Source organism: Erpetoichthys calabaricus, chromosome 17, assembly GCF_900747795.2.
Source record: "Erpetoichthys calabaricus chromosome 17, fErpCal1.3, whole genome shotgun sequence".
Classification (NCBI taxonomy): Eukaryota; Metazoa; Chordata; class Cladistia; order Polypteriformes; family Polypteridae; genus Erpetoichthys; species Erpetoichthys calabaricus.
This window is the reverse complement of record NC_041410.2, coordinates 27,490,116-27,502,229: the sequence shown is the minus strand read 5'-3', so window position 1 is coordinate 27,502,229 and position 12,114 is coordinate 27,490,116. Positions and strand designations below refer to the sequence as shown.

General features: G+C 38.8%; 1 protein-coding gene across 1 annotated transcript in view; it reads left to right on the top strand.

Moving 5' to 3' along the window:
* Positions 1-4,048: 4,048 nt before the first annotated feature.
* Positions 4,049-12,114, top strand: part of LOC114668210 (potassium-transporting ATPase alpha chain 1) — a 47,890-nt gene continuing 39,824 nt past the window's right edge. The window contains exons 1-4 of the mRNA XM_028823872.2: positions 4,049-4,210; positions 8,550-8,675; positions 8,833-8,892; positions 11,607-11,810. Of these exons, the coding sequence (XP_028679705.1) occupies positions 4,196-4,210; positions 8,550-8,675; positions 8,833-8,892; positions 11,607-11,810 (405 nt within the window). The 5' untranslated portion in view covers positions 4,049-4,195. The remainder of the gene's footprint in view (positions 4,211-8,549; positions 8,676-8,832; positions 8,893-11,606; positions 11,811-12,114) is intronic.

Below are 12,114 nucleotides of genomic sequence, written 5' to 3'. Positions count from 1 at the left end.
CAAAACTTCTCTATTCTACTTTGGTGTGAACTGACAGACACACACCCGAGTTCACAGTTTGGTAACTATTTGTACATAGACACTGCTCAACATAGTCAAGGTAAGTGGAACAGTTGGGTGAAGTCTCAATGAGCTCTCTCATATAAATAACTTGAAAACAAGTAAGTTTTAGGCAGTTGGCTATCAGACAAAGAATGGTGTGGAGGAAGACATTATTTATCTTATTATTTATCTTATTGTTGTTTATCATGGCTTCTCCTAACCTAGACAAAGCTGGCAGCACCGAAAGATTTATGTTTTTTGATTTTTCAAGTGCCTTCAAAATCATCCAGCCATCTCTGTTATGAGGTAAGCTTAGAGATATGCAGGTGAGGGAGCCTATGTTGTCCTGGATAACGGACTATCAGTTGGACAGACTGCAATTTGTGAGACTCAAGGAATGTGAGAGCAACACTGGAGCACCACAAAGCACGGGTCTGTTTCCATTTTTCTTCACCTTCTTTTTGTACACCTCTGACTAAAAATGTAACACCAGGTCATGACACCTGCTGCAGGTGATTCAGCAGTTATGGGATGTATTGATAAGGGGGATGAAATAGGTGCGGAAAATATTATCTGCAACTTAACATCAGCAAAACCAAGAAGCTGGTTATAGATGTTCACTACATCAAAAAGCCTCAATGTCCAGTCATTGTTTAGGAAGTGGATGAAGAGTTGGTTTACTCCTACAAGTATTTGGGGGTCCACATCAATGACAGGTTGGACTGGTCTTGGAACACAGAGAAACAATATAAGAAAGGGCAGAGCAGGCACTTTTTCCTTAGGAGACTGTGTTCCTTTAATGTGGGAAGTGACATCTTTCACGTCTTCAACAACACTATGATGGCCAGCGCGATTTTCTAAGCTGTGGTATGCTGGGCTGTTAACATCACTTCAAGAGAGGCCCACCAAATCCAGTTACAGTACACACTCTGGACCCCTGGAGGTAGTAGGGAAGGAGAGAATTAAAACAAACCTGAGAGCCATCATGAACAATGCTGCACATCATCTCTCTGACACACTAAGACTGAGGACTTAAAGCCACCAAAGTATTCAGCTGAAGTGTGTCAAGAAATATGACTGGGGGTCCTTAATACCAACAACAATACATCTGCATAATGCCTCTCTGTGACTGGGACAGCCAAGTCAGTTTTATTTTTCTTTCTTTTTAATTTTCTTTGCTGTAATTCTGGTGTGTGTGTATATATATATATATATATATATATATATATATATATATATATATATATATATATATATATATATATATACTAGCCATCCTCCTTGGTTTTGCCCATGTAGAAGTGAAACAGGGCAGTGACGAGGGCCCTGCCCAGCTCCCCACTCCTGACGTCACGCTTCCTCTTCCCCTTATATCACTGCTGCAAGTGAACTATGATTCTTAGCACGACGGGAAAAGTCGCAGAATCAACAGAAATGTTCAAGCAAATTCTACAAAAAAGCCTGATCTAAATCCATTAAGTAGTTAGAGATAAGCCAAATTTCCACCTGGGGACAAAAAAGTCTATCTATCTATCTATCTATCTATCTATCTATCTATCTATCTATCTATCTATCTATCTATCTATCTATCTATCTATCTATCTATCTATCTATCTATCTATCTATCTATCTATCTATCTATCTTATAGTGCCTTCCATCTATCTATCTATCTATCTATCTATCTATCTATCTATCTATCTATCTATCTATCTATCTATCTATCTATCTATCTATCTATCTATCTATCTATCTATCTATCTATCTATCTATCTATCTATCTATCTATCTATCTATCTTATAGTGCCTTCCATATCTATCTATCTATCTATCTATCTATCTATCTATCTATCTATCTATCTATCTATCTATCTATCTATCTATCTATCTATCTATCTATCTATCTATCTATCTATCTATCCAACACACCCATTTTCAGATAGGTGATATTACATGTCCCTTTAAAAAAGAATACCACAAAGGCACCCTACAGTATTGCAAGAAATAAAACACGTGAAGCTGACAGCAGAGCATAAACTCCCTGTATCCTTGCACATTATATACAAAACAGCCCAGTATGTTTTTAGTAACTTAGCAAAATTCATTATTTGAGAATTTGATGTTTTCTCCATGACAAAGAAGATGTGTTTGTGTCTCTGTTCTTTTTCCTTACAGAGGAAGGTAAGTCTGCAGTGTGCAGCTTTGTTAACTAACTTCACATTAAAGCAATTTCCTAAAGGTATTAGGAGTACTAATTATTGGAGTCAAGAAACTACATTTCAGAGAACTGAGTCCACATTACCTGGAAAAGAAAAAACTAATGGGAGAACTCACAGGGATATTTTGACTCCTGAACTGAAAGATAGAGGAAGCAAATTTGGAGCTAAGTGAATATACTGCTGTGAGTTAAGCACCTCACTTCTCGTGCCTAACCAATAAATCTTGCCTGCATGTCCTCATGATGTGGGAAGAAACCTGACATCAAGCCTATACATTCATGGAGGAAATAAGCAAACTCCACAGTCTACAGTCATATTCTAGCAGATTTGGTGGCAGCAGCAGTAATCACTCTCCCCATGTGGCATTTATTTCTTTTACAATATAGTCAGTTTAATAGTGCTGTATGGTGAGCAAACCTGAATGATGTGTCTTGGTGTAAATACACTAAAACTGAAGTCTTCCCAATGAGTCATTGGGCATGACACCCTTTAGAGCTGAATAAAGCCATTGGGTCAATGGGAAACATGCCTTGCTATTCAAAAGGACTTGCTCTCATGCCCAGCCCATTCTCCATCATTGTAAACTATCCATCCATCCATCCATTTTCCAACCCGCTGAATCCGAACACAGGGTCACGGGGGTCTGCTGGAGCCAATCCCAGCCAACACAGGGCACAAGGCAGGAACCAATCCCGGGCAGGGTGCCAACCTACTGCAGGACACACACAAACACACCAAGCACACACTAGGGCCAATTTAGAATCGCCAATCCACCTAACCTGCATGTCTTTGGACTGTGGGAGGAAACCGGAGCGCCCGGAGGAAACCCACGCAGACACGGGGAGAACATGCAAACTCCACGCAGGGAGGACCTGGGAAGCGAACACAGGTCCCCAGGTCTCCCAACTGCGAGGCAGCAGCGCTACCCACTGCGCCACCGTGCCGCCCCATTGTAAACTATGATACATTTAAGTAATTCCTTGTTTAAACCATCTCTAGTTTCTAATGGACGTGGCACTTGCACATTACACAGGCCATCAAGAATACCACAATGATATGAAAAGGAGAAGATTGAAAAAGGATACCCCCCCACACCCCACTTTAAATAGGCATGGATCACCTTTGAACTCCACACGTATTTCAGTGATGAAATGTAGAGTTGGGACCATGATTCCTCCAGAACCCCACTGGGATCATTAAACCTGAAATAAGAGAGTGGCATAATGATGGGTTGCATAGGGCCATCATGTACTAAAAATGGCCTCACAGTCCAATGTGTTCTACACAATCCAATGTCTTCTAGACATTTTGGTCAGAGACCTTTATCTGAAAACCAGGAAAATGGTACACTCATCACCAACTCAATAATAAACGTATTTTAAGACACATTACATACTTTATTAGCGTGTGTTTGCGAAAAACTCTATATATTCCGTGGAAATCTAACCCCTGGTTACTCCTAGACTTTCATGATATATTGTGCAACACTGACTAGGAGCTTTGGGGATCCCATGGTCGAAAAGTCACCCACTTGCATTAGTCAGTCACATTGCAATGGACACTAAGTACATAATCCAGTGGTGGCGTTTAACTGAACAACTTTAAAATTCATTTAGTGAAGGTTGGTCAATGACAAAAGACTGAAAAAGCTTGTTCTCCACTGATAACACCTTCATATCAATTCAGAGAAACGTACAAAGGTGTTTTTGACGTCGAGAAGCAAGCTGTGAGGTTTCATGCGTGCCTTGACTTTGAGGAGGGGACGAGCTTCTCGTGTATAAAAGCTAATCTCTTTGTCTGATATCACTTTTTTTAGAGCAGCAAAGCAGAAAGGGAAAGGGGGGGTGGGCTGTCATTTAGTATCTCAACTGCAATCACAGGACGGATATTACAGCAAGGTCTTCACAAAACTGGTCATAACACGAAGGAGCTCAAAATGGGGAAAAAGGGGGTGAGTAAAATTTAACTGCACTAATTCATTTAACATTTTTTGCAGGTAAAAGCTAATGTCATATAAGGTGAATCTTTAGAAGTTCTAAACAGGGCAATACTTAAAACACTACAACGGAGCTGGACAACTTAGAGTTATAAACTAAAGAAGAATTAAACTTGCACTCCTACCTTTTTCACGTTGCTGCTGAGACTGCAGATTATTTTTTTATTTTATAAATCTGATAAATACTATTCAAGAGTGGAGGAGGAGTAACCCCAAATCTGTTTTCTTGGAAAATTCTCAGATTGGAGAATTTTCTAAAGCAAGAGACACATTTAATAATTTGTTATTACACCGCATTTGATAATTAAATTATTATAGTAATATTCTAAGAAGTATTTGTTTTTACTTGGATTTCTTTTATTTTCTTTTTATTTTCTCCATACTGTGCACATTTACTCATAGTCATATCCAAAGACATTCAGTAGGTTAAATGATTACTCTAAACTGGCCCAGTATGAGTGAGTTTGGCGGTGCACATAAAAGTGCCCTGCGATTCACTGTCTCCCATCCAGATGCCAGTTTCTGTGTTAGACTCAATGGTGCCCAGAAAAGGATCTGGCCTCCCTGACCAGGGGCTACGCATGGAGGGAGGTGACAAGGAGATCGCCTCAGGCAGCACTTTGGTCATGGTGGCTTTTTCATGCAAAGTATTATTAACAAAATTACAAGGGACGTTCAAAAAGTTTCCACACTTTTAACTCTATTTATTAAGGATTTTAAAAACAAATTACATCACTTTTCTACATAGTCACCTTCATTTGCGAAGCAATTTTCGTACCAACTTTTTAATGCCCAATTACTATTCCTCCCGCCTTCACCTTTTCCAACGAAAATAAGAAAGTGCTGAAACCTTCTTGCCTGAAGAAGGGGCCTGAGTTGCCTCGAAAGCTTGCATATTGTAATCTTTTTAGTTAGCCAATAAAAGGTGTCATTTTGTTTGGCTTTTCTCTACATTCATAATGGCTAACACGGTACAACACCGTAACTAATAAAAAAACGAAAGTTAAGTATGAACTGTATCTGTTACATACATATCAAGTGCTAAATTTATATACCACCCTTAAAATTGTAAGAAATATTTTCATTTTAAAATCTTCAAATTCCAATTTGCACCATTTTGCGGCATTGTGAGTGCCAAATTCATCAAAACGGTACATGTTAATAACTGATAATGACTTTCATATCCTTGATTTTTAACATATCATATTGAGTATATATTGACTGTCATTTTATTAAATTTTGTTAATTTTTAAAATGTTATCAAGGTGTCAGTCACAGTAACAATGTCTGCTAAATGTCTCTTAAATTTACAATGCGTATGTTTAGTTAGAAAGTGCAGGAGCTTTAGCTTGCAGGTCAGAATTTGGGACTGCCAAATTGGTTAGAGAAGTGTGCAAAATATACACTGTGGAAGATCAGTCTTGGCACAGACAGGCAGACACCAATGGTTCAAGCACCACACACGTTTATTTACAATACTATTTACAAAACTCCAAGTCCCACACACAACCCAGTGCACCTGCACCAAACACCCTCAAGTCTGGGCCTCTTAAAGTCCTGCCTTCACCGCCTCCACTCCTCTCCTCTGAGCTTCGTCCTCTTCCACCCGACTCTGGCTAATGACTGGAGGGAGGCGGCCCCTTTTATCTCCACCCGGACGTGCTCCAGGTGCCCCCTGACGAGCTTCCTGCGGCACTTCCTGGTGTGGCAGAAGTGCCGCATGAGCACCCGGAAGTACTCTGGGTGTCCCTGGTAATACTTCCGCCAGCACCACCGGGTGTGGCGGAAGTGCTGACGTCCAGGGCTTCACAGTCTTCCAGGTGCCCCCTGGCGGTGACCACGGGCCCCTAAAGGGTTGAGCTTCCAAGCTCAGTTCTCGTGGCCCCCATACAAACCAGGGCAGCTGCCCTCTGGTTGTTCGGGGGAGGTATAGTCCCTCTCCCGGCCTTCTCGGCGTCCACCTAGCTGCCCGCCACAATACATACATTCTACATTTAATGTACATTTAATTTAATATATACAGTACATACATTATACATTTGTATTGTTTTTAATGCCTATTTTGAGGGTTTTTTTTTTTTAATTCTAAGATTTTGTTCATATTTTTTTTCCAAAATAGTCCCTCTCCTGGCCTTCTTGGCGTCCTGGCTGGGCACAGCTCCCAGCCGCCTGCCACAATACATACATTATACATTTAATGTACATTTAATTTAATATATACAGTACATACAGTACATTATACATTTGTATTGTTTTTAATACCTATTTTGAGGGGGGTTTTTTTAATTTTAGAATTTTGTTCATATTTTTTTTCTAAAAGTGGTATTAATTATTTATTATTTTGCCATTGCACACATGTATTGCCGGAGCATTTTGTTATGAGCCTTATTTTGAAATATGTACTGTTTGTGGATTACGCATATCACATCGCGCTCAGTAAGGACGTATAAGGGGTTCCAAGTGGTATAAATGTGCCTTGTCTCTGACGGCATTATTTAACACGCCGACCCTGCCCCTTGCCCTACACTGGAATAACCGGGTTAGTTAAAGGAATGGAAGGGTGAACTGAACACAATGTTTTCTACAGATGCTAACTTTTCTGACATTTTGCAATGTAACATTCTGCATATGTTTGTTTTAACTAAGTAATGTGACAATGGAATACATTTATTACTCACACAATAAAAGATATATATTCCTATTCACTTAGGAAATGAAAATTAGAAAGACAAATGAATGACAGAAGAATGGGCTTCACCCCCTTCTGCTTCAGGAAAACCACCTTGTCACTAAATATTTTATTTCCCACTTGCATCGTTCATAAAAATGTGTGCCAACATGGTGGTATCTTAGAGATCCGGAGCCCTTGTTACAGATTCCAGCTCAGACAGTTGTAGTTTGTGTGTTATTCTTTTGTCTACACGGGGTCTTCTCTGAGCGCTAAGCTTTTCTCCTCACATTCTTAATGAGTAACTCTGAATTGGTTTATGTATGAGCGTACATTTTACGGATTGAACAAAACAGTCCAGGTGGGGTTTCTCCAGGTCCTCTGCTTTCCTTTCAATGTTGTCCACATAAAGTTCAGCCCCATGTTTCCTCCTACTGGAACAGGCACAATAAGTAAATAAATACAAGAAATAATTTAGAAAAAAATTAAACAAGTACCTTTTTGCTGTCAAGGATTCTCTTTGATGTGCTGTTAATTTTCGTTTAACGCTTGATTTTAATGTGGTGGTGATACTATGCACATGTACTGCATGTACAGTTTAAGGTGATTGTCAATTTCTCTACATTTATTTCACCATGTGCTGTTTAGCTTCTTCCATTTAAATGTCACGCCAAGGCTCTTTACATTCAAATTACTACACGACTTGAACAGCTGGCACACGGGTAGGTTAACTGATGTGCCCCCAGGCTCTTGTAGCTTCAAACTAAATTCTCTAGTTAACAAGTCACTCTAGTTTGTATTTTCATAACACTCAAAATGTATTATATGCAAAATATTTTTTTGTTAACCACCTTAAGTAAAGGTGAGTACTTAATAATAAGAAGAAGAATAACACTAATAATACACAGACAGCATATGCCTGCTAAACTCCAAAAGTCATTAATATGCAACTGTATACATATTTATTCTGGTATACAATAGAAAACGATTGTCATGGATTTTATGATATTAAACCTCATCTCTTCTTGTATGATTACAATACGATACAGTAGCTCCGATGTAAAGGTGGTCAGTATTGTGTTATTTGAAGTCATGACCATTTTGAATAAGTATGAGCATAGAAATAAAAACTCACTCTTTTCATATGCACATCAATGGCACAAAAGTAGATCAATTAACTAACTTTCAAAAAAGGTTAACTTCTTAATAAATAATAAATAAAATAAAACATGTAACACACTGGTTGCAAATTAAATGATTCTTTTAAATTCATGACCTTGCATCTCTTCAAGAGGCTGAGGTCAGGGGTGTAGCCAGGAATTCATTTAAGGAGGAGATGAGAAAGTGCATGAGTTATAATTCTGTCTGAGATCAGTAACTTAGAGCTGTTATGAAATAAATTTTGGGGTTTCCAATCCGAAACACTTAGCTATGTCAATACATCTGCATGTTGTCCTTACAATTCAAAAATTGGTAAGCTGGTAATTGGATTTAGCTTGCACCACTTATCTTAGATGTTGGTTCTCATTCATTGTTTGTGTGCTTTGTTCATGTTCTCTTCCTCTTCTGTCTGCCTTCCCACATTTTGGATGGCACTCCCTGAACACTCTCTGTGTCTCATTAAAGGACCAGTATGAGGTCTTTGTGGAGATGGGGCGTGACACCAATGGAGAGATGGATGCCAAAATCAAGAAGAAGAAAAAGGTGAAGAAGAAGGAGATGTTGGAAGGCATGAAGAAGGAGATGGAAATTGTAAGTCTCTCTGTTTCAGTCATTCAAGAAAAGAAAGAAAGAAAGAAAGAAAGAAAGAAAGAAAGAAAGAAAGAAAGAAAGAAAGAAAGAAAGAAAGAAAGAAAGAAAGAAAGAAAGAAAGAAAGAGACTAATTGATTGATTTGTCCATTTTTGTAGGATGACCATGAACTCACCATTGAGGAACTTGAAATGAAGTATTCCACCAGCACTACCAAGGTCTGCACAAACAGTACAGTGAAGATGTCAGTTATACTTGTTGCTTTGCATGTGGTTTTCGTGTCTATTGGAGGAACAGTGGTTAGCACTGCTGCTTTACAGACTCAGTGATCTAGATTTTAATCGAGAACCTGGACAATGTCTGCATGAGTTTTTGGTGCTCTTCCCATGTTTATGTAGGTTTTCATCATGTATTCAGGCTTTCCCCAAACACAGACATGGTAAGGTTCAGTGATGACTTTAAACTCTCTAAGTAGAGAAATACATACAAGAATGTTTTTGGACGAACTGGCCACCAATCTGTTGTTGAGTTTCACCTTGCACCTGATGTTTCCAGGATAGGCTCTGGACTTGTATATCTATGAACTGGAGCAAACAGACTTAATAATGGGTGGCCTGATGCTTCTAACCAGTGATTGAATGTTTTTCATCCCAACTGCTGTCTTAATCAAAGAGTGAAGGAGTACAACTGTAGCTCATAAAGCATTCTCACTGCTACTGATTAGACATTTAATTGCCACCTGTCACTGATCATGTTGCTTATTAGTACAAATTAGGATCAAAGCATGCTTAGGTCATTACACTGGCCTTATAAAAGTAGCTAATAGGAACATTCAACAATAAAATATTGCAACATAACATTCTTAAAAATACTCAATCCAGTTACAAGGAATTCACAATTATTTCTCAATTTAGATTGAATTTTTAATACAAACCAAAGAAATAAATCCCAGTGTGTTCTTTCTTCTTGAAAGAATTCTATTTTTAAACAGGCCTGTTAAGAACTGGAAAGCCGCAGTGTTTTGTTGGTAAATTTGTTTGTTTGCCTGGGGTAATTATGTACTGTTTATGGGATTTTCATATTTTGTACACTTAATTGTCAAGCTTATTTTGCATTAATGCATTTTAGTTTTTGTTCCTTATTTCTTAAGTGTGCCACACCACCATTTTAGAGTCTCCTGGGCACCTGGGTACTCGATTGCTAAGGCACCATGCCCAATTTCTAAGGACTGCCTCCCAGGAGGCACTAAAATTCAGGTCATGAAGACTAGTGTATAATTTTCAGTACAGCACTAGTAGCCCTTTATCGAAGACTAGCCGTCCCCCATGGCTCCACCTGTGTAGTAGTGAAACAGGACAGTGAGGAGGGCCCCACCCGGCTCCCCACTCCTGACATCATGCTTCCCCCTTGCCTCTGTCTCGGATTAGCACGAATATATCGCTTCTGCAAGCAAACTATGATTTGTAGCACGATGAGAGAAGTCTCAAAATCAACCAGTATGTCCAAGCAAATTATAGAAAAAAAACCCAATCTAAATCCATTAAGTAGTTCTCTCATTCACTAGCTAAGAGGAGATAAGGAACGCCCCGAGGCTGGTGCGTGAGTGACGAGGGCAATGCTCCCCTCCCCTCAGCCTGCTGCGTGTCTCTCTGATTTGTGCGAATTAATTGGTATTGCAAGCGAACTATGATACATGGCACAATGGGAGAGGTTACAAAATCATCCAGAATTTTCAAGCAAATTATAGAAAAAAAACCCGATCTAAATCCGTTAAGTAGTTCTCTCGTGAAAAGCGGACAGAAAGAAAGACGTTGGATTTGATATATATAGAGATTACAGATCTGAAATGTGAATAAGTGCGGTGTAGTATTTTAGGTTCTGATTTTCATGTAACAACTCATAGCTTTCCACATCTAAGTTCCATTATCAGTCTTAGATTTTTGGCACAGGCTGACTTATTGTGCTCTTGTTAACAGCTCTTGGTAATTCATGTTTTACTATGATAATGGTTAAATCCTATGGATTTTGATAGCAATCCACAATCTTTATTGAAATCTCCTTATTCTAGTTTCCGTCTCAAGCACCACACGCATCTTGTAGTTTATTGCTGTTGTTCTCTCTCATATTGTCAGTGGGGACAGCTGAAGATGAAAAGGCTGCTTCAAGTAATTTTGTCTGGCATAACAAATGGTTTTCATGTTTTAAAAGAATTGAGGTTTAGTTCATAAAGACAAAATTTTCCACTACAAAATAAAACGTTTTAAACATTTATAAAATTTGGAAGACTATCACTAGCATTTGAAACTCTAACTTAATACTGCAATGAGTCAGCAAAACACAATGCCTTCTAATGAGACCCAACATCATTTTGTTGCTATCTGGTTCTTGTGTTTGTTCTTCAAATACAGTAAAACTGTAATTTTCCATATGGTTAGCATATATTCTGTAAACATTTAATGGCACTGCAACATGAAATTAAAGCCTGCCTGATATGGAGTTGGATCAACTGCTTTATACCCTGGTTGGTAATTCAAAAGACTGTGCACAGAAATTAACAACTTGATAAAATAAAAATTTTATACTCTTCATACTCATTTGGCTTTATGATTACAAAATGATTTGGACTGAAAACAGCTATTCACATGAGTCTGCCATGAGCCAGCTACTGGATTCATTTAAAGGAATTGCTTTTATTCTGAACTAGCATTTGCTTTATAACAATGGAAAATATGGAAGTCGGTCTTGCCTATAGAATGGGTTTGAAGGAAAATATTTTTAACATCTCTTTTTTTTTCCAGCTTTACTTTGAATGTGTTTTATGTAATCAGCCATCAAGCTTACCCAACAATCAAAAAACTGTTTCCATCATGTGACAGTGTGTAATCATGTCCTCGATGAACTATATTCTGCCTCTCACTTTCATCTCACTCAGGGTATGTCCAGCACTCTAGCGGCTCAAGTCCTGGAGCGGGATGGTGCCAACGAGCTGAAGCCCCCCAAAGGTACCCCAGAATATGTCAAGTTTGCTCGGCAGCTGGCTGGTGGACTGCAGTGCTTGATGTGGGTAGCCGCTGTCATCTGTTTCATTGCATTCGGTATTCAATTTGCTCAGGAGGACCTCACAAGCTATGACAACGTAAGTGTGGAAATCACCCAAGGAAGTGATAGTTCACAGCGAGAACATCAAATGAGTTTGATAAACAATTTGAAATGTGCTTCTTGCCATTGTATTACAAAGCTTTTTAAGTCTGATGATCCCTACAGGAAGGAGATACTTGTCTTTCACTTTCCTGTTGATCAAAACTTCATTGCTGTACAAGCAAAAGACATCTACTGCAGATTTGACAATAGAATAAAAGAGTGAAAGATAATAACAGTTAGCCCAGCCTGGTAACATTTCGTCTAAATAAAACACAAATTCTAATAGATGAGTGGAATGG